Source organism: Dromiciops gliroides, chromosome 2 (assembly GCF_019393635.1).
Source record: "Dromiciops gliroides isolate mDroGli1 chromosome 2, mDroGli1.pri, whole genome shotgun sequence".
Lineage (NCBI taxonomy): Eukaryota > Metazoa > Chordata > Mammalia > Microbiotheria > Microbiotheriidae > Dromiciops > Dromiciops gliroides.
The window spans coordinates 207393197-207414861 of record NC_057862.1 but is presented as its reverse complement, the minus strand read 5'-3'; the positions used below and the strand labels follow the sequence as shown (position 1 = coordinate 207414861).

Here is a 21665-nt window from a genome sequence, read left to right as displayed (position 1 = left end):
ATTGAGACAGCTGCCACTCTGTGGATCCTCTTGTATCTTCTGGATGATAAGTTCGACAGCTTTGCGGTTTTGTTCAGGCTCTCCACTCACAGTGACAACCCTCTCTTGCAAGTTGATCCCATCAGGTTTCTGGGAAAGCTGCACCCAAGCCCCTGACTGCTCCATTATAGCCTTCACTGTAGCACCTCCCTTCCCTATTATCAGACCTGCTGTGCTGTTGGGAACTATAATCTTTACCTGTAATTAAAAAAAATACATATAAATAATACTTCTGCTTTATGCATAAATTCTATAATACTTTGCTACCCTAGAAAAGGCAGGAAAAAAGAAAAAAAGTTAAAGCCTAACATAAAGAAAGTGGGGGGAATCTCAATTTTTAAAGTGGTTCTTATCAAATTTTAACAAATTATTCTTTAGGGAGCTGGAATTTTTAAAAGAAAAAAAGTTTCTTAAATGGGGCATACATTTATTAAACATTGAATTTTGCTCATGTCTTATCATATTTCACACTGGACAACTGGTAGTGAGGAAGACAAAAATCTCATTGGACTGTTTAAATGGTAGCATTTTCAAATATTTTCCAAATCACATTGGTGGAGGCCAATCTTCCTCTACTACATTGTTAAGAAGATTCTTTATTTTAAAATGAAGAAAAATGTGATGAAAAAGCAATTGTAGTAATGCAATAGGACAAGTAAAATTGAATCTGAAAGGAGATTAATTTATTGCATGTACCTAATATGTTAATTTTATGTAGAAAATTATTATGTTGCTCAACAAATTACTCCCCTCCCCCCAATTTTATAATTCCAGACTTGGAGGAATACTAAATGTACATTTAAAAAAAGAGAAAATACAATTTTTTTCACCTATATCCTCTTTAGAGACACATTATGTCTCTCTGTGTGCGTATGTATATAGATATATTGACACATCTGTAGGCATATTTATACATTTATCTACACGCATGCACATGCATACACATATAGAAAGGATGTCCCAAAGCCTTAGTGTAGTTTTAAGTTATAAAATATTAAAACTACATGGAGACTGTTCTATCTATCTATCCTCTCTATTTCTTTATTGACATGGACTTAGGAATAATTACATTTTGAAGTTATTTAGTAACATGACCTTGAAATGTATAAAATTAATACAGAACATTGATAGATACCTTTTAGGAACAACTCTATACATTCATTATAATGCCTATTACCACAGATAGGCTTAGGGTTCGTTGATAAGATATTTTAGCATAAACATTAAGAATAATTTAATACCCCTACACAAAGGAATACTATAAGCACACATACATATTCTGAAAACATTATCTCAATTGAAGAAATACACCGGCATCATCATTCAAAAAGCCTTTCTCTCTACATAAAATTCTTTAATCAGCCAACATGTTCTAAGACTATAAAATCAACCCAATATTTTGTTATAACTACATTTAAAATGATACAGTCTATATTATCTTTTAAGCCAAAATGGAGAATTACTGATCCTTCAAAATTTAAATGCCTATCAAATTGAAATAATCACCCATAAACATAAATGGTCTCAACAACTTGCTTTTTAAAAAGAAGACTTTTAATAATTCTACATGTTTATTCACACTCAAAATCTGGCAAATCATGCAAAGCAACACAGAAATCCAAAATGCCATGGCATAAAGATATATGATATAAAATTTAAGGATATGTTTGGCTAATATTTTATAGACTCAAGTAGCACATTTTTCAGCACTTGGCTAATATGACAGATATTAACTTTATTGTATTTTACTCGCTTTTTAATGGAGTGGGGAGGAAATTTGTAAAACCATTAGGAAGTCACACTGTACACAGCTTATCATAATAATATCACAAGGATATTTTCCTCAAAGGAGTCATCATTTTAAGAAGAAGAGACAATGAAGAGTACTTCCTCCAAGTTTTTGTGGTCAGATCAGAGGCCATGATGGGGAACTGTGCTGAAGAAGAAGTGATTGGATAAACAATTTTTATTGATAAATGCTAGGACACTTGCTATTTTGGGGTAAATAAGTCTTTGCTAGGGCCAGCAGACAAGTCTTCTAATAGTTTACATCACTTCGAATTCCATTTTCTGGATCTAGGACATTATTGAATATACAAAACACTATTTTATGCTATCAGGTATATCTTCTCAATATCAAGGAAGTACTGGTTCAGTTTTCACGGTCTTAGGTATAAGGTCTTGATCTTCGGTATATGAATTCAACATTTATTTTGTAAAATCATTATAACATGCAAAAAAGAGCTATTTGCCTCATTTTTATCCTGTTGCAAACATAATTTTCTCATTACTATATTTTGACAAGTATGAAGGAATACATGACATGTAACAAGTAATTCAAACAGTCTTTGGTCTATTACTGACATGGAGGAGAATCAATATTATTCATTTTCAGCATTCCAGATCATAAAAATTGAGTAGGCTGAAATAAGTGGTTTGCTAAATACTGTTAAGATATTATAAACATTATATATTTATTAACTTCTTAATCACAAAAATCTATATAATGCCATTAAGTATGCATTAAATGAGAATGACACATTCACAGGAATTTTAAGAGCATAGTTACAACTTTCTGCTCTTTTTCCCCTTAAATCAAACCTACAGGAGTTCTAGACTGGGCTATCTGATTTATTATAATGATTCTCTAAAAGCATATATTCACTAAAGATCTACCCTCACATTAATAATATCTGTTATGATGATTTACTAGTTTTACTTTTGCACATGGACAATTATTATTAAGGTAGGATTTGCTTTTATTTGGTATTATTATAGTGGTCTTTTTATTTTATGGAACAAATTTTATTTTCCTTAAAGCCTTTTCTTAGGAATGTTAAATTAGTGCCTTTCACTTAAACAGAATACAATTTTCAGCATTTTCATCCAGCATAAGCAGATAATAAAACATTTTTTTGTTGTTGAATGTCATTTGGCAGAAATGCCACAATTTGCAGTATTGTTAACTGGAATGAGTTATACACTAACTAGAATGTACAATAAAATGAGATGAATAAGTGATACCATGATATTTTATTCTATGCACATAAAGGGTCATGAAAATTTATTATTTTAAGGATGAAATGAGATGATATAAAACTAAAAATGATATATAAGGAAAATATTTTTTACATTATCTGAAATATTTTCCAACAGAATAATTTTAAAGCCATTTAAAGATTTTACAAAATGGCAATAGGGTTTTAGCCTTTTTTATGAAGAAGAATTTACTAGTCAGGACGACATATTTAAACCAGACATTACATTTCTCTCTCTCTCTTTTTTTTTCTTTTTTGATGAGGCAATTGGGGTTAAGTGACTTGCCCAAGCTCACACAGCCAGTAAGTGTTAAGTGTGTGAGGGCAGATTTGAACTCAGATACTCCTCAATCCAGGGCCAGTGCTCTATCCACTATGCCACCTAGCTGCCCCCACATTTCTCTCTTTAAAAACATTGCACATGCTGAATTTCTAACTACCTAATGAAAAAGTTAACAAGAAGCCATAACTATAGTAAATTATGAAAAAATATTTATGAATACAGAAGGCCAATGAAATATCTTTATTTGACATTTTATCTAAAGTCACTATAATGATATGTGGGAAAGGAATTAGTTGTCTTATACAAGTCACATTGACTTTGCTGTGCATAGATTTTATTATTTTGGCATTAAATCTAAATTCTATGGAATTGCAAATATGGTATCTATGTTATTATAACAATGGTTTCACTTTCCTTTTCATAATTAACACTTTCCATTTCTTATAAATTTTCAAAATCTTCACTTAAACTATATAATTTAGAAAGATTTGGATTTTTCCTTCTTAAAGATTCATATCATTATTTCTTTGTTAACAGAAGTATGCTATATGCCATAGCTATACTTAATATATGTGTATGTGTGTATATATGTATAATAGAAATTTCAAACTGGAAACTTTTCTTTGAACCATGCTATTGAACTATGTGTAGATATAAAAATAAGTTTGAGAATAAACTATTCCATATATCAACAGATTCATAATCAAAGATGCTGGTATAATGAACATAGGACTTCTTAATTTATAGTGGTTAATTTTGCCTGCAACTTGACAAATGTAATTTTAGAAATACATTTTCTATATTCACATTTACAACTGTTTACTGGGCATTTCCACCTATATGTTCTACTATGTATTTCAAGATCGACATATTGAAAACCAAACTTATTAGTCATTTTAATTCCTAAATCCGACTTCCTTATTCTTAGTAATAAAGGATTCTTCATAGTTACCCATACATCTAACCCTTTGAGTCATAATCAACAGAGCTAGTAACCTAAAAGAACTGAGGACTATTCTATAGTCAGCATCTTCCATCCACATTGATACTTCTAAAATTTCTGCTCCATATCTGCTCCTTTACCTGTTTTCCCTTTCTCTATTGGTGGCAGCACAATATTTCCAGTTACCCATGGTTGTAACCTTGGAGTAATCTTTAGTCACTAAATCAAAACTAAAGAAAACAGCATTTATTAATTGTATAGTATGTGTTACGCATGTTGCTGGGTACTTTTAGATTTCTCTCCTTCCCTTGTAACCACTCCACACCCACACAACACATCAAGTAATTTATTATTCTATTTTTGAAATATCTCTCATAAACTTCTATCACCCTAGTTCAGGAGATTTAAGCTCTGAAAGTATAGACTGGTTCCTTTTTCTCTTTGTATCCCTAGTCCCTACCACAAGAAGGGGCTCAATAAATATTTGCTGAATTAAACTCAATTGAATAAAGGCACTCATTACTTTTTTCATGAACTAGTACAAGAAAGATACTCCTTGGTTTCCCTATATAACTTACTGGAGACAAAACACAAACTTAATTTTATCTAATTAATTAATTAAATTAATTTATTTAATTTTTGTCAAACAGCACCTAGAACACAATAGCATGTATTTTTGAATGAATGAATGCTGGCTGAACAAACTAACAATATTAAGGTAATTCCTTATAAGATGACTTCCCTTTGTAAAATATTGATTTTTTTTAAATTTTCGGGGCAATGAGAGTTCAGTGACTTGCCTAGGGTCACACAGCTATTAAGTGTCAAGTGTCTGAGGCCGGATTTGAATTCAGGTCCTCCTGAATCCAGGGCCAGTGCTTTATCCACTGTGCCACTTAGCTGACCCAATACTGAAATACTGACACCAATGTAAATAATTAATGAGAAACATAACTCCAACACTAAATGTCTAGGTTTTAGTACTAATAACACTGTTACATTTCTATACTGTTTTTCTGAAAAAAATTATTTATAATAAATCTACTGAATTTTACTCTGGAGTGGACAGAAACAGATTATATTCTCCTTTTAAAGATGGAAAAAACTGAGAAAAATGAGGTAAACTATATGATACAGGACGACATAAGTGTTGTTCTAATTTCTATCTCTAGAAAAATAAAGTTTTCTCTTTTTACTAAATTTCTATTATCAGTCCCAATGGGAACAAGGGATCCTATTGCATTCTGGAAGGAAAAGGAACATGGAATTTGCAGTTTAGGGTTAATAAACCTCTTGTCCAAATCCCAGATATAGTTTGAAAGGAAAGTATCTTTGTGGAATTGAGTAATAACATTAATTTTATACCAATAAAAATGTTATTCTATTTAAGTGACAGTGAAATTAGTGTTTGTATCTTCTTATATCTTTTATGCTTTTTAATCTTATATACTCATTCATCTTCATTTTTAAGATCTATTAAAGAATGTCTCATGATAAAAATCTAAAAGTGACTTTAGTTATTGACCAAAAGATTCCTATTTTAAAAGAGTTGACAGCAAGACAGAGGTTGTTGGATCCCAACCAAGAAAAATATTATTTTCTTTCATGTGTAGGGGTGGAGTGAATTGCAGTGTGCTAACTGCAAACTGTTCTTGGAGCTTGCAAATTTATTACTCCCCAAGCACAAAGGACAGTGAAAGAAAGAAATCTGTTATTTTCAAGTTATCCCTTTGAAAAATATGCCTTCAGTCATCTATTAATGGCCTAGTTTGAGACAAGATAGTACAGAATTTCCTTTAGCTATAGTCATCCTTACATAGAATATTTGTTGCCTCAAAACTTAAAAAAAAATCCCTACTTCAAAAGTAAATATTTTTAAAAATAAATTTTAATAATTTAGGAAATAACCTTCTTTTAATTTGCCTGTTCTAAAAGTGTTTTCTGTGTGTATATATATGTGTATACACACACATATATAATATAATATATATACATATATATACATACATACACATATATACCGCAAGATGTAAAATTATCTCAGAATTAAATTAGTATAATATTTTGCTAGGATCAATTAAGTACTCAATATTGTACACAATATCTGTTAAATATCTGAAAAACTGGCTTTACAAACCATAGTAAACTGTATTAAAACTTATAAAACACACACACACACACACACACAAACCCTAAATAAGCCTTTTCTTGAACAAATTTAGTGTTTTATCAAATGAGCTTTGGGGACCAAAAAAGCAATTTATGTATTTTTAATCCCCTTCCCTACTAATAGTTGGCATCGTGGACACAAGGATCATACTATTATTCACCTAAAGTATAATAATTATAATGTTTAATGCTTATTCTTTCTTTTTTCCTTTATTATTATATGAGTATCAAATGGGAAATATATTTAATAGTCTTCCAATCCCTCTTCCCAAATAAGATCTCAAAGTTATGAGTTTAAAGTTAAAATTTCCTAAGAACATTTTTTTCCTAAAAAAGCTCATAAAAAAGCAGATACTAAAATATACAGATAAAGATAATTACAGTGATTATATACAGCATTATAACTTGTCATAAGCTTTTGCTTTTTTAGCATTTTCTTTTCTGGAAAAAATTAAATAAGCACTGGTTATTTAAGGTAATTTGTAAGCTATTTGTTATTACTAATAAAATAAAATAATTGAATATTGATTCAAGAATAAGGGGCAGCTAGGTGGCACAGTGGATAGAGCACCAGCCCTGGAGTCAGGAGTACCTGGGTTCAAATCTGGCCTCAGACACTTAACACTTACTAGCTGTGTGACTCTGGGCAAGTCACTTAACCCCAATTGCCTCACTAAAAAAACCCAAAAAACAAAAAAGAATAATTTCAAAATCCTCACTTGATATATACTAATTCTTTTTCCTATTTCACTTAGCTGTGATTATTTTAAGGCTGTGGCTGAATTTATTCAGAAAGCAACTAAACTATAGTTTGACAGAATTAGTCAGCTTAATTAACCAAAATCCTTGATCTACACCAGGGACTCTATGGGTTTGTGAACTAGTTTTTCTCTTTTAATATTGTGATAAATATATTTAAAAATAATTGGTTTTCTTTGCAATAATATGTCTTTTATTCATTTATTCTGAGAAAGGGTCCAGAGGCTTCACCAGACTGCCAAAAGGATTCCTGACACAAAACAGGTTAAGAAGCCCTTCTCCAGACAAAGACAGACTGCTAAAATAAGTGAACAACTGCTACTGGGTCATAGTCCAATTAGTATTTCAACTGAATTAAGAGATGGCTTAAGGGGACAAATGATATAATTAACAGATCGATTTAGGAGAAAACCATCAGTCGTTCTGTGCTCATATACAAGGGGTATATGTGTGTGTATGTACTTGTGCATTTGCATGTGTGTATATATGCATTTGTGTGGTGTTTTTTTTTTATTCAGTCTTATTCTCTGTTATGAGTCAGAAGTCAAGTGTTATAACCTCATTACAGGCAATCCTTGCAGTTTCTGTATATTTTTATGCGTTGGGGTGAGTGGAGTTGGCATGGGGAAGGAGAAGACAAGAGAGGAAGGTAGTGAAATAGTTTATTTCATTCTCCATTTTCTCTGAAAATATAGGAATAAAGATTTTCCTTACCTGAAAAAAAGGATGAGCAGGCTCAACTTATGAGACCTATACACAATCATTTTGCTTGTACAGATATAAACAAAGTATTGTGCAGTATTGCTGCAACATTTACATGTATGTCACATTTATTCCTAATGAAGGATATAGTTCTGGAATGGGAAGAATACTTTTGGGGGGAAGGGGACAAAGGCATGGAGGTAGAAGATGGAGTACCTAATTCCATGAACAGCAAGTAGAACCTTTTTGTCTAAACATAGTGTGTGAGAAAGGGAATAATAAGTGGAGAGATTGGGTGGAATCAAACTGTAATAGCTTTAGATGTCAAGCTTATATGTTTGTGTTTTATTCTAGAGGCTGCAGGGACCACAAAAGCTTCTTGAGCAGGTGAGTAGCACAGTCAAATCTATGTTTTAGGAAAGTAATTTTGGCTGTGTGGAAAATCAATTAGAGAGAAGAGAAACTGGAGTAAGGGAGATCAATTAGGAAATTATTGCAATAGTACAGGTAAGGGGTACTATGAACCTGAATTATGGTGGGGGGATATGTAAGTCAGGAGGAGGGGATTGATGTGAGAAATGTTATGGAGAACTATTTGACAAGATCTGGCAACTGAATGGAAAGGGGAGCAGACAGAATGAGAAGCTAAATATGACTCCAAATTTGTTGTCTCAGTAACTAGAGTTCCGAGTTGCTGATTTATGGGAAGAATGAGTTTTATTTTAGATATGTTTATTTTAAGATACTTACTGGCTATCCAGGTGGAGATCTCCAGTAGTAGTTAATGGCATTTAACTAGAAGTTAGGAGAGATATTAGGGCTACATATATAGATTTATAAGTGATCTTTTAGAGATGAGGACTGAACCCCTAGCAGCTGATAAGATCTCTGAAAGAGGGTGTAGAATAGGAGTTCTTAACCTGAGGTCCATGGTTAGTTTTCAGCAGTCTGTGAACTTGAAAAAGGAAAAAAAAAAGTTACATCTTTATTTTCACTAACCTCTAACTGAAATTTAGCATTTCCCTCAATTACTTAAAAATATTATTCTGATAAGGGGTTCATGACACACAGAAAAGTTAAGAACCCCTGGTGTAGAGAGAGAAGCAAAGAAAGATCAGGACAGACACCTTGGCAAAGACATATGATTTATGTCTGAAACATGAATAATGATCTCATAAAGTGGACTAAAAGCAAGTTGACAGAGAAGTTGGAGGAAAAAGAGGAGAATGGTAAAGAAAAGCACAAAAAGAGGAGAAGTGCACTGGATTGGGAGTCAGAAGACCATAGTCCAAATTGAGTCAGAGGACCTTAGTTTATTCCTAGCTCTATGAAGCTTATAAGTATGGAATTTTGGGCAAATAACTTAATCTGGCCTCATTTTACTCATCTATAAAATTAGAGGGTTGGACTAGATGGACTCTAATGTCCCTTCAAGCTCTAAATCTATACTCTAAGTTTTTTTTAATAAAAATATTTTATTAATTTCCATATACTCTAAGTTTTTAAATAAGTGATATTGTTCTGCAAATATTTTCTGCAAATGCTTATAAAGATTAAACTAAAATCAAGAGTGAATAAAGAGCCTATTTATCGACAATGTCCATGTGCCAAGCAGAGTACTCTTTGAAGAATATATTTAGAGATGCAGAAAAGATAGGCCCTCTTTAAGATCAGCATTTTGGGAGCATAGAAAAAGAAAAATGCTCAGAGTTCTTAACACAAAATCAAATTTAAATTAAACATAACTTGAGGGGGAAAAAAGCTTGGCTTCTGACAAGAGAGCCAAAGTTCTCCAATTTAATATTAAAAAGAATCTAAAGATAATTTTAAAAAAAGTAAATAATGGTTTTGAGCATAAAAGGAATGTTTTTTCAATGTACATAGAATGTAATAATAACATGGGCAAGTATTAGGTAAAAATGTAATATCTATTTACCACTTAACTTAATTTTTGACTATAGATTTGTAAGACTAATGGTTACTATGTATTGTACAATTGAATTATTACAGTTGTAACTGATGATTATCTCTTACTAGTTTAAAGCATAACAAATCTTAGCTTTAAATTTTCTTTTTTTGGTAAATTTTTCAAAAGTTGAATATGTATATAATTTTATTGCTATTTTAGCCATTTTTCAGTTGTGTGTGACTCTTTGAGCCCATTTGGGGGTTCCTTGGCAAAGATACTGGAGTAGTTTTCCATTTCCTTCTCCAGTTCATTTTACAGATGAGGAAACTGAGGCAGAGTTAAGTGACTTGCCCAGGGTCACAAAGCTAGTAAGTGTCTGAGGCCAAATGTGAACTCAAGTCTTTCTGATTCCAGGTCCAATGTTCTAGCCACTGTGCCACCTAGCTACCCTTATAATTGTATAGCTAGCATTTAAGTGGAGCTTCATGAACAGTATCTTGCCTGGTTCTCACAATCTGGTAAAACAAGTGTTATTTATTATTTTTCCTATTTTACAGAAGAGGAAACTGAGCCTGAAATGCTAAGTAATTTGGTCAGGGCCATACACACAGTGTCTAAGGCAGGGATTGAACATGTCTTCCTGAATTCAAGTTCAGTGCTATCCATTTGTACCACCTGGCTGTCTATGATTACTTTTAAAATTATAAAATAATTCTTTATTAGTATTGGTTACATTTATATAATAGTTGAGACTTACCTACATGAGAAATGACTCCATTTTGGTTAGAAAATACAAACTGAAATTCCCAGGAATATTTTTATAACATAAACATTTAGTCAACTCTTGATTATTCAAGAGTAGATTATCCGCAATAGTAAATCATAATTTCAAACCCTATTTATTATAATTAAGCAGAGTGGGTGACAAAGTCAGTTGTTGGCAAAGCTCATTATTTTAAGTCTCTTGTACTTTTTAGTTTTTAAGCATGAAGCTCTTTAAAGGGAATTATTTCATACAATCTATGTAAATCACAAATCAATGAAGGATCATAAATACAGAGAAAAAGACTACTATTTCCAACTTGGAGTATGGAACATAGAACTGGGAACAGTTTTTAACTCCCCTGAGTTAGGTCTTCATAGGGTGATTTCCTTATTTTGTCTGAAGTATTGTGAAGTTTAACCAGAACCTCAAGGACAATTTTTTTGGGGGGGGCAGGGCAATTAGGGTTAAGTGATTTGCCCAGGGTCACACAGCTAGTAAGTGTTAAGTGCCTGAGGCTGAATTTGAACTCAGGTCCTCCTGAATCCAGGGCCAGTCCTCTATCCACTGCGCCACTTAGCTGCCCCAAGGATAAATTGTTTAGAGATTTTGAAGTTCATGTTTTAAGTGGAAACTGTCCACTTGACAATAGCACCTACTAGTGCCCTCCTCCCTCTCCAACATCTTCATGTTGAACTTCTTTGTATTTATTCTCTTTATTTTGTATGTCGTTACTGATGCACTTGTTATCTCCCTGCTAGAATGTAAGTTTATTAAGAGAGAGATTATGTCATTTATTGTATTTGTAGTTTCAGAGCCTGGCACATTGTCTGGCACAGGGTAGGTGATTAATTTTCAGCCCTCTGTCCTTGTTTCAACACTCTCTCAGTCTGTATTTTTCAAAAACCTACAACTGTCACTTCTATGAAGATGATACCCAATCCATATCTTCAGCTTTGATGTCACGTTCCTTTACCATTAGGCCCTTGTATCTATCTCCTGAAGATCTCCTGCTGACTCTTCCAACCAGTATGACCAAAATCTAAGCTTATTATCTATCCTGTGTACATTTTCTTTTAAATTTAAGTATACTCTGGTTAAAACAAACAAACAAAAAACTTGCCAATACCTTTCAAAGGTCAAGTGAATAAAATTCAAACTCCTTCCGGCATATAAAGATTTCTGTGTTTTGGCCTCAACCTGTTTTCCAGCCTTATTTCCCTTTATGAATTCTATAATTGAACCTATATGGACTATTGTATCTTAAACATGCCCTCTGTTTAGCTTAACAATTAAGAGAGATTATGCCAAAAAATTTACTCAGTTGGTAAGCAGCTATGAGTCTGAGTAACATGGAAATAAATGGATTATCAATTAGAAACTCAAAATATATAAAAGGAATCGAGTACCTACAGCATCTAAGCTGACAATTAACTGGAATATTGTAAGAATAAATTAAAAATCTCTTCTTGGCAACTACTATGAATAAATTAATCATATATATGCATAACTTATTTGAATATATGCATGAAACAATTGCATAACTTATTTATTTTCTATATAAGATTCTATGAATCACTGATATATAGGTTCTTGCAAAGTTCATTTATGATATTAGAAAATGTTATGATCAATAAAAGTTGTTTGATGATTTGCTTATATCCTGATGTGTTTTCTTTTGGCTATATTACTTAAGTCAAATTAACAATACAGTACAGATGAAAAAAAAAATGTTAACTTAAATTTTACCTCTCCTTCCTTCCTTGATATAGAGTCTCTATATTTTTCTATTTTGTCCAGACGGGAAATATAATGGAAACCCATGGGCTACATCCTAATCTGACCTGTGCTGGTTTACTCTTCCTAATGCAGCCCCTGAGGCCCACTGTTCCTGAGGCCTTACTTCATTGGTGCCAGACTTGGCAATAAGCTTTGGTCCTGTTGCATTCAAAGGATTCATTAGCTTCAGCCTCTCCTATTAGCAGAGATAATAAATGTGTGCCATTCTAACACAACTTGATTTTTTTCAGAGGAATAATGTCAGCATAATTTGTTCTAAGAAGTAGTAATTCTTTAAAAAGTTCTAAAATAGAAGATCACATTTCAGTATCTTACTGTTAAAGGGTAGCTGATAATTTGCTATCTCAAATTATTATAATTAAGAACATAAAATGGCACGAATCATTCTTATTACATTAATTATTAAGATAAATGAACAACAAATAACATGAAAAATTATAGAAGCATGAAAACAATTGAATACATTATTTGCAACATAAATTAAATGCTTATGGTTTGGTGGAAACAAACACTTTTTTACTTTTCAAAAGATTTAATGAAACTGGAATTTAAAATGCTTAATGTTTTTAAACCTTTCCTATAGTTCAAATTAAAACCAGTTTTCAAGGAAAGCAACAAGAGAGGTTAAATATTTCCTTTATTCCCATATAAGTGGAATATATCCTAACTGAAAAAAAGTTTCTAAATAAAATGTGACCCTCCTGAGACCCCATAATTCCTAGATAGCAGGTTAAAACTACATACAATTAATATAATTATTTTAATAGTTATCCTGAAAAGTCTTATGTCAAATTCTGTGAAAGTGTGGATATTATAAGATCATTTCTTGAAGGGACCTCAGACATCAATAAATCCAACTCCTATGTTTTACAGATGAGGAAACTGAGGTCCAGGGAGGCTAAGTGACTTATCTAAAGTCACACAGTTAAGTGTAAGATGTGGTATTTGGATTCAGTTCCCCTGACTGTAGAACTAGTGAGTCTTCTATCGTGCCATCCCAAATGAATAACAATGTCAACTCATAATCAAAACAAATTTGTGAATACAAAACCAAATTCAAGTTTATAAAGAACAGTAACAGTAAAAATTGTTATTTGCACTCTTCTTCTTAGTCTCCTTTCCCGTATTTTCATTCAGGTCATGCCCATTAACTGTAAGTGTTCTCCAAGACGCTATCTTGAAACTTCTTTTTTCCCTCTCTTTACAATCTCACTTAATGATTTCATGGATTTCCATTGATTTTGCTATTATCTCTATGAAGATGACATCAAGATCTATATATCTAGCACTAATTTTTCTCCTGACTTCCAGTCTTGTATCACCAACTACCTTCTGGACAAATTGATTTGTGTGTCCTACTGATGTCTCCAATGTACCATATCCAAAAAACACAAGTCAATATCTTTTTCACCAAAAACTCTCCCACCCCTAACTTTCCTATTATTTGTCAAAAGCAACTATCCTCCTATTCACCTATGTTTGCAACCTCAGTGTTATTCTGAACCCCTCATTCATACTCAGTCTACATATCAAATTAATTGCCAAATTTTGTGATTTCTAATCCCTAACATCAGCTTTCTGTCTACTTAGACCCTGGTACAGGCCCTCATTACCTCATACCTGGGACTATTTTAATGGCCTTGTAATTTGTCTCTCTGCTTCAAGAATCTTCTCACTTCAGTTTAACCTCCACTCACCTGCCAAAGTGATTTTCCTAAAGTGATGGTACGATTATGCAATGTGTCTCACTCACTACTCAGTAAAACTCCAGTAATTTCATATTACTTCCAAGATCCAATATAAAATCCTTTGTTTTGAATTTAGAGCCCTTCACAACTTGGATCTTTTCTTTTCCAGTTTTCTTACTTTACTTATCACCACTCATTATATAATCCAGTTACAGTGTCCTTCTTGCTGTTCATCACACACATGACATTTCAATTCCTGACATAGGGCCTTTTCACTGCTTGTCCCTGATGCGTACAATAACCTCCCTCATTATGTTCCCTGGCTTCCTTTAAGACTCAGCTCAAAACCTGCCTTCTGCTGGAGGCCTTTCTTGCCCCTATTCCTCCCCTACTATTAGTGCCTCCATCTGAGATTACTTTCCATTTATGCTGCATATGTATTTTAGTTATTTATGTTATCTTCTTCATCAGAACTTGAGTTCCTTGAGAGTAGCAACTGTGTTTTTTTCCCTTCTTCATATCCCTAGCACTTAGCCTAGTAATTGGTTCATAGTAAGTGCTTAATTAATGCTTGTTGAATGACTGACTTTGTTCATTCGTATCTTTTTACCTCACAATTCACTAGTTTCATGTTCCCTAATATTCTAGCAGTGGTTCTTTAAATAAGCTTTAAAAATGTTTTTATTGGAAATATCTTTTTTTTTTTTTTAGTGAGGCAATTGGAGTTAAGTGACTTGCCCACAGTCACACAGCTAGTAAGTGTTAAGTGTTTGAGGCCAGATTTGAGCTCAGGTCCTCCTGACTCCAAGGCCGGTGCTCTATCCACTGTGCTACCTAGCTGCCCCGGAAATATCTTTAAAAACATATTTTCAACATAATCATTCAGTTTTCTAATTCCTAAATAGGAACTGCTTCCCCGCTCCTTTCCCCATTAAAATAATTTTACTGGAGAGTCCTGAGAGAAAAAAAAATGAGTCTCTTCAAATATATCTTAATATTTGTGATATTTAATAGGTACTAAATTCTATATTCCCTTGGGCATACAAACTAAGAGGGAAGTATAGAATTTCAAACCCAGGTTCGTCATTTGTTGTATGTACCTTAATACAGTATTTGTCTCAGTTTTTTCATAAGAAAAAAAATTCCTTATTGTTTGGAATTATCAGAATTTGTTATCAGCTCTAAAAAATTACTTAAAAAGCATGAAAGTTATTTATTTTACAGAAATATATTTAATGTGATTGTACATGTATAACCTATATCAGATTACTTTCTGTCTTGGGGAAGGGGGAGGGAATAGAAAGAGGGAGAAATATTTGGAATTCAAAATCTTATAAAAACAAATGTTGAAAACTATCTTTACATGTAACTGGAAAATAAAATTCTTTTATGATATAAAAATAGTTCTTTTAGTATAATTTGTAAGTAGAAAGAAATCTCATTTCCTATAAACTGGGGGATATTTTGTTATATAGTCAAATTACAAAAGAGTTGGTCCCAATTGCCTTTATTAAAACAGTGTGCTTACTTGGTAACTGCATGCATTCTGGAAATGCTTATCTTATGTCTATCTGTTCATCAGGATCTTTTACTTTTATTAGACTATTCCAATTCCTTCCCAATGTACAGGAGGGGGAAAAAGATAGGATTGGTATTGTATATTAAGATGAGGACCCAGAAAGAGAAACATGGTAGAGGGTACATGAACAAAGATAAATGGAAAGTCATTTTTGTAAAAGAAGTTTACTTCAAATCACCTGGATAGAAAGAGGCAATAGATGAGTTCAAAAAATAGATTATAAATAGGACATAGAGGAATTATAAAGTAGTGATAGGTGACTTGAATTATCCAGCTGAAGCTCTTTCTGATAAAACGGTACATAATAATTGCTTTATATACTGTTATGATAATTTCATCCATTAAAGGGTAGAGAAACCAGCCATGGGAAATTCTACTCTGCACCTCATTCTCAGTAACAGAAGCAAACTGGTTGTTAGGTAGAAGCTACCACTTCCCCTCTAAGAGTTTGTGAAAAGATAGAGAAAAGTCAGACAAAGTCTGATGTGTATTCTAGGTTTTAGAAAGGTGGTTTTCAAAGGGTTCAGAGGAAGGATATGTAGGATTGAATAAAAATCTGCATGGGAAGTCAGCCTAGGAGAGGAAAATCTCTTAAGAAGGAAAATCTGAATAGACAAAGGTAAATTATTCCAACGAAGTAGGAAAATAGGAGTTGTCTGAAGAATCCAATGTTAATGTCAATATAGGATATCTATAAAGGCTATCCTTTACAAAAACAGGGACAGAAAACAGGATGAATATCATGGTCCTATAAAACTAGTGTTAGGACTGCTAAAGTTCAGAATGAGCTAAGAATGGTGAGGAAAGCTAATGACAAAAAAGGAATATTATTTTCTATGGGGATGGACGATCCTTTGATAACTGACAAATAAGAGAAAGCTCAATTATTACTTTAGTTTTTTTCTCTGTCAAGAAGAATGGAATTTGCACTAGAAATGACATTACTAAAATGTCTAATGGGGTTGACAGTCAAGGTAAGTAGTTAAGAAGCACTAAGATACTCTTAATGAATTCAGATCACCTGACAAAGATTAACTATATCCTCAGGTACTGTAAGAACTGTCAAATGTACCCAAGCAACCACTGTTGATATAGGAGTTTGAAAATGGGTAAGGTACCACTATAGAACTGCAGCAGGACAAATGTCAGTTTTCAAAAAGAGAAGAGAACAAAGCATACAAACCATAGGCCAATGAGTCTGACCTTGATTCTTAGTGGGGGAGGAGCAACAAAAAATAGAGTGGTTTATTAAAGAGATGATCAGTAACCACCTAGAAAAGTGGTGATTACAAAGACCTAGCAAAGATCTTTCAAGACCATGTCATGTTAGACTAACCTTATTTCCTTTTGTGACAGGGCTACCACTAAACTTGTATATCAAGGAAATGGTATGTGTGTGTGTGTGTGTGTGTGTGTGTGTGTATAGACACACATATACAGATATATATATTCATATATGATAGATATTAATATGTAGATATAGATAGCTAAATGTGTGTACGTAATGTGTAAATATACATATATGTATGTGTAACACCCAGATTTTTGCAAAGTATTCTTGCAAAGAAGTCTTTCCTGATTCCCCTCGATAACTAGTGCCTTCACTATGATGATTATTTCCAATTTATCCTCTATATATCTTGTTTGTATATTGCTGTTTTCATGTTGTCTTCTCCATTAGACTGTGAACTTCTTGAAGTCAGGGGCTGTCTTTTGCCTTCCTTTCTAGCACTTAGCACAGTATCCAACACATAATGGGGGTTTATTAAATATTTATTGACAGACTAAATTAAATAAAAAGTCTCATGATTTTCTTGTGGAAAAAATGGAGAGATATAAACTACAAGATCATATGGTCAGAAAGATTCAGAACTTGTTAACTATCCACATTTATAGAACAGTCATTAATAGGACAATGGCTATTTGGCAGGTGGCTTCCAGTAGAGAGCCTGAGGGATCTGTTATTAGCCCAGTGCTATTAAACACATTAATCAATGATGCAGAGAATGGCAGAAGTGGCAAGCTCATATCTGCAAATGACATAAAGTGGGGAGAGTTATACTTGTGTTAAAAAAGTCAAGATTACAAGTACACAATGGGGGAGGCATGGTTGTTTGAATACAGTGGCAAAGCTTTCAGGAATTAGAAAGTAGCAGGTCTTTTGTACTCTGTCAAGATCTGGAATACTGTATTAAGTTCTATGTACTAGAGTTTAAGAAGGATATTGCTAAATTGGAGGTCATACAGAAGACAGCAATCAGAATGCTATTTACCCTGAAGAAGATAAAACTCAGTAAGAACATTATAGCTATCATTTAGCATTTGAAGCACTGACGTATGAAAGTGGGGTAAGACTTTTTTCTATTTGGCCCCAGATAGCAAGAACTAAAGCAATAGGTAGAAGTTGAAAAGAAGTAAATTCAAACTTGACACCAAGAAAATCTTTCTAATAATTACAGTTGTTCAAAAGTAGATTGGGTAGTCTTGAATGGCAGCCTTTCTTTCATCTCAAGTGTTAAAACAGAGAATGGATTACTCTTTGTGAAATGTTATAGAGATTGTTTTTGAAGCTCCAAATATGACAACTACATGATTTGTGCTGTGACTACAAATCCAACATCCATTTCACTTAGCCATGCTTCTTCTCATATCAAGTCCAAATCTGTATGTGTGACTATTATGACATACTATCTCAAATGACAATTTTGGGTTTCAGAAACACTCTATATAGTAGTCTATTCTAGACATTCTTTAAGCAAATATGACAGAAAAATTCTGGATATTTATAAAAGACAAATTAGGAGGTCCTTTTGATTTCAAATTGATTGGCATGGAAATTTTTATCTGGGCTGGTTCAACTCTCCTTAAGCAGCCTGAGGTCCCCTTACTCCAGGGGGCTCACCAAATTAATTCAGGAATTAGTTTGGGCACCTAATTGGCTTTAGTCCTACTGCAGCTCAGAACTCCTTAGCTCAAGTGATCTGCTACTCTTTCAGAGAGGGATTATAGGCATGTGCCACCACACCCAGAAAAAAATTCCTTTCTGAAAACATATCATTCCTATATTTTGTTAAAAGTACAAGTAAAGGGGGCAACTAGGTGGCGCAGTGGATAGAGCACCAGCCTTGGAGTCGGGGGACCTGAGTTCAAATCCAGCCTGAGACACTTGACACTTACTAGCTGTGTGACCCTGGGCAATTCATTTAACCCTCATTGCCCTGCCCTCCACCCCCCAAAAAAGAAAAAAAGTATAAGTAAAGCAAACTAAAATATATACCACTTTCCCTTTTTCTTTTAAAATAATTTAAAATTTCAGTTCCAAATTGTCTCCTTCCCTACAGCCCCTCCCTTACTCACTGAGAAGGCGTTTTTCTAATGCTTATGGCTCATTACTTAAAGAAATGCTGATAAGTTTAAGATTCTCATGTTGAAGCAAACACATTTCACGTAACAGTTCCAGTACAGAATCTATTTAATATACTGAAGCTAAATACTAATCACTAGTATAGTTAGGCAACAACTATGTCACTTAAATCCCAAATAAACAGCTAAGACTTAAATGGCTTACCACATGCTATGATGTAACCTATAAAATGGTTAGGTGCCACTAGAAAATATTGGAGGTGATAATTAGAACATTAAATATGAATGATATAAAGAGCTCTTTGGGCAATATTATTATATCTCTTTCTTTTATATCCTGTTTAATATTGTGTGGAAGATATTCTGCTCATTTGCCTAAGAACAGAATAGCAAAGGTTAAGAATAAAAATAATTGATCACATCTAATGTCTAACTACGGACAGAATGTTAGAAGCATATACTATTATTATTATTATTTTTTTTTTAAATAACCTAATAGTTTGATTTGGGGGATGAGAAATTATTGCCCATCTATTATAACAGTAAAAAAAAAGAACATGACATATTAACATTTATATTTAGACTAAACTATTATTATGAAAATATAAGTAACTATTTAGAAATAATTTAATAAAACAAATCAAATTTTAAAGAAACAAAATCAATACCGTTACATAAGCACTCATATATTTTTCAATTCCAAATACAGATATTTTTGTACTTTAAAGTTCACATAATATCCTAAAATGGGCTGTTTACTAAGATATATACTCATCCATTTTAAAGTATGTGTGAGCAGACACCACGCTGAAGGGAACGGAGTTATATAAAACTAGAGTTAAACTTCTACTTACATAATAGTTCTTGAAATCTTAGTTTTGTTTCCAGATATGATTAAATAATCCTGTATTAGGGGATTGTAGCAACATTCAGCTATATGATTTAAACATAATCTATTCAAGAAACACAAATTTATTGTCTGTATATTTCTTCATAAGTACTAATCAAATTCAACACATTTATCATTGGATAATGTAATGTCAATAATTCATATTGTGAATTATCTGTATAAAGAAACATTTTATGAACATAACTTTTATTAGAAGTCAAGTTGTAAAAAAATCTTAAATTTTAATTACCAGTAAATAATTTGTAATTATATAGAAATGAAAATTCTTCAGCTAAAAATTGAGTACTTATTCAGACTAAATCAAAATGTATGTGGAAGATAATTAATTTTTAGAAATTTTATAATTGCATGTTACTAAAGATTCAAGAAGAACAAATTTAGTGTAAAGCTGGATGTCAAGAAACTAAATGATTTGAAATTTTACATTAAAATGTTAAAAATCCCCAACAAACCTAAATTTATAAAGAATCAACTATAAACCACAAATGTGAAAAACAGATTGTATTTTTATCAGAATACTTGTAAACATTAGTTTTGCTTTTCTTCCATAAGAACTGTAAATAGCAATACTTTAAGATCATAACAAGGCATCTGTTATTAAAATGCTCAAATAGTTTTAATTAATTTTGTTTTATTCATTATAAAAGCCAATGTTTTTCAACTACATGAATTGATTTTTACAGTAAGATACACTTTGGTTAAAAGCATATTTCAATTTTATTGCCTAAAAAGTACTCATCTTCTGGCCAAATTACTTAGATATTTAAATTTGATGTGCAGGAATAAACTTTTCCTAGGCATAAGAAATCTTTAAATGCATATGAAGAAAAAATATTCAATGAATCAAACTTTTGCCCTTTTTAGTAGTTACAGTCTAATAGGGGAGGGCACCCTGCTTTTGAATATATTTGTTTTTACCAGGTGATAAAAATTCAAATAAATTGCCAAATAATTTACCATTTGTTTCATAAAATGTGAACTTTAAATTATGATAATAATATAATTTGATATCTATGATCATGGGTGCATATATGTGAATGAACGAATAAATCCTTAACCCACCATATCTTTTTCTCCAGTTTGCAAGCGATCACCCGTGAAAAGTATGGTGTAGATGATAGGATGATACTGTACCTGATTGGCTCTGGAGGTGGTCATGGGATCAGATGGAGAGGACTTGGTGGTAGTTGGGGAAGATGGCAATGTCTGGGAACAAAGCAGTTCAGGAGCAAATCAACCTTTATAAGCCTTAAACTGATCATTTAAATAAAACAAAAACAAAATAAAATAAAATGTAATATAACGAAAAAAGAATCTTAAGAACCAAATCATCTTCTACTCATTCGAACTTAATGGAATTTAAGGTCAATTAAGTAATGCATGTAAGTATGCATGCATAAGCATGTAAAAACAAATTCATGGATTGAAATCAAGATGGTGATTGGGAGAAATTCACATGAGTAGTGAGAGGTATCCTGACCATATTCATGTACTGTAGGATATTTTCTTTCCCCTCTTGCCTTCTTTGGGGAAAAGAGAAAATAAAATAAAAATTCCAACAAGTTCAATGAGCACACTTCAAAAAGTACTTCCAACAATAAACAAAATGTCTGAATTTTGAAAATCGTGAAATGGTTTATTTTTACATAAAATTACCCACTTTTTTCATGTGTCAAACATAATCAACAAGTTGATTCCATATAAATTCCATGTCTATCTT

At 32.5% G+C, this 21665-nt stretch overlaps 1 protein-coding gene across 7 annotated transcripts in view; it reads right to left on the bottom strand.

Annotated features, from left to right (window-relative positions):
• The window catches only part of NOVA1 (NOVA alternative splicing regulator 1), a 170845-nt gene that overhangs the window by 2823 nt on the left and 146357 nt on the right, over positions 1 to 21665 (bottom strand). For 6 of the 7 annotated variants that reach the window (XM_043983487.1, XM_043983493.1, XM_043983488.1 and 3 more), the window contains 2 exons: positions 21080 to 21151; positions 1 to 237 (listed from right to left, as the gene is read on the bottom strand). The exon at positions 1 to 237 is cut by the window's left edge and continues 2823 nt beyond it. In XM_043983487.1, coding sequence (XP_043839422.1) covers positions 1 to 237; positions 21080 to 21151 — 309 coding nt within the window. The remainder of the gene's footprint in view (positions 238 to 21079; positions 21152 to 21665) is intronic. The other variant, XM_043983489.1, reaches the window with a different exon arrangement.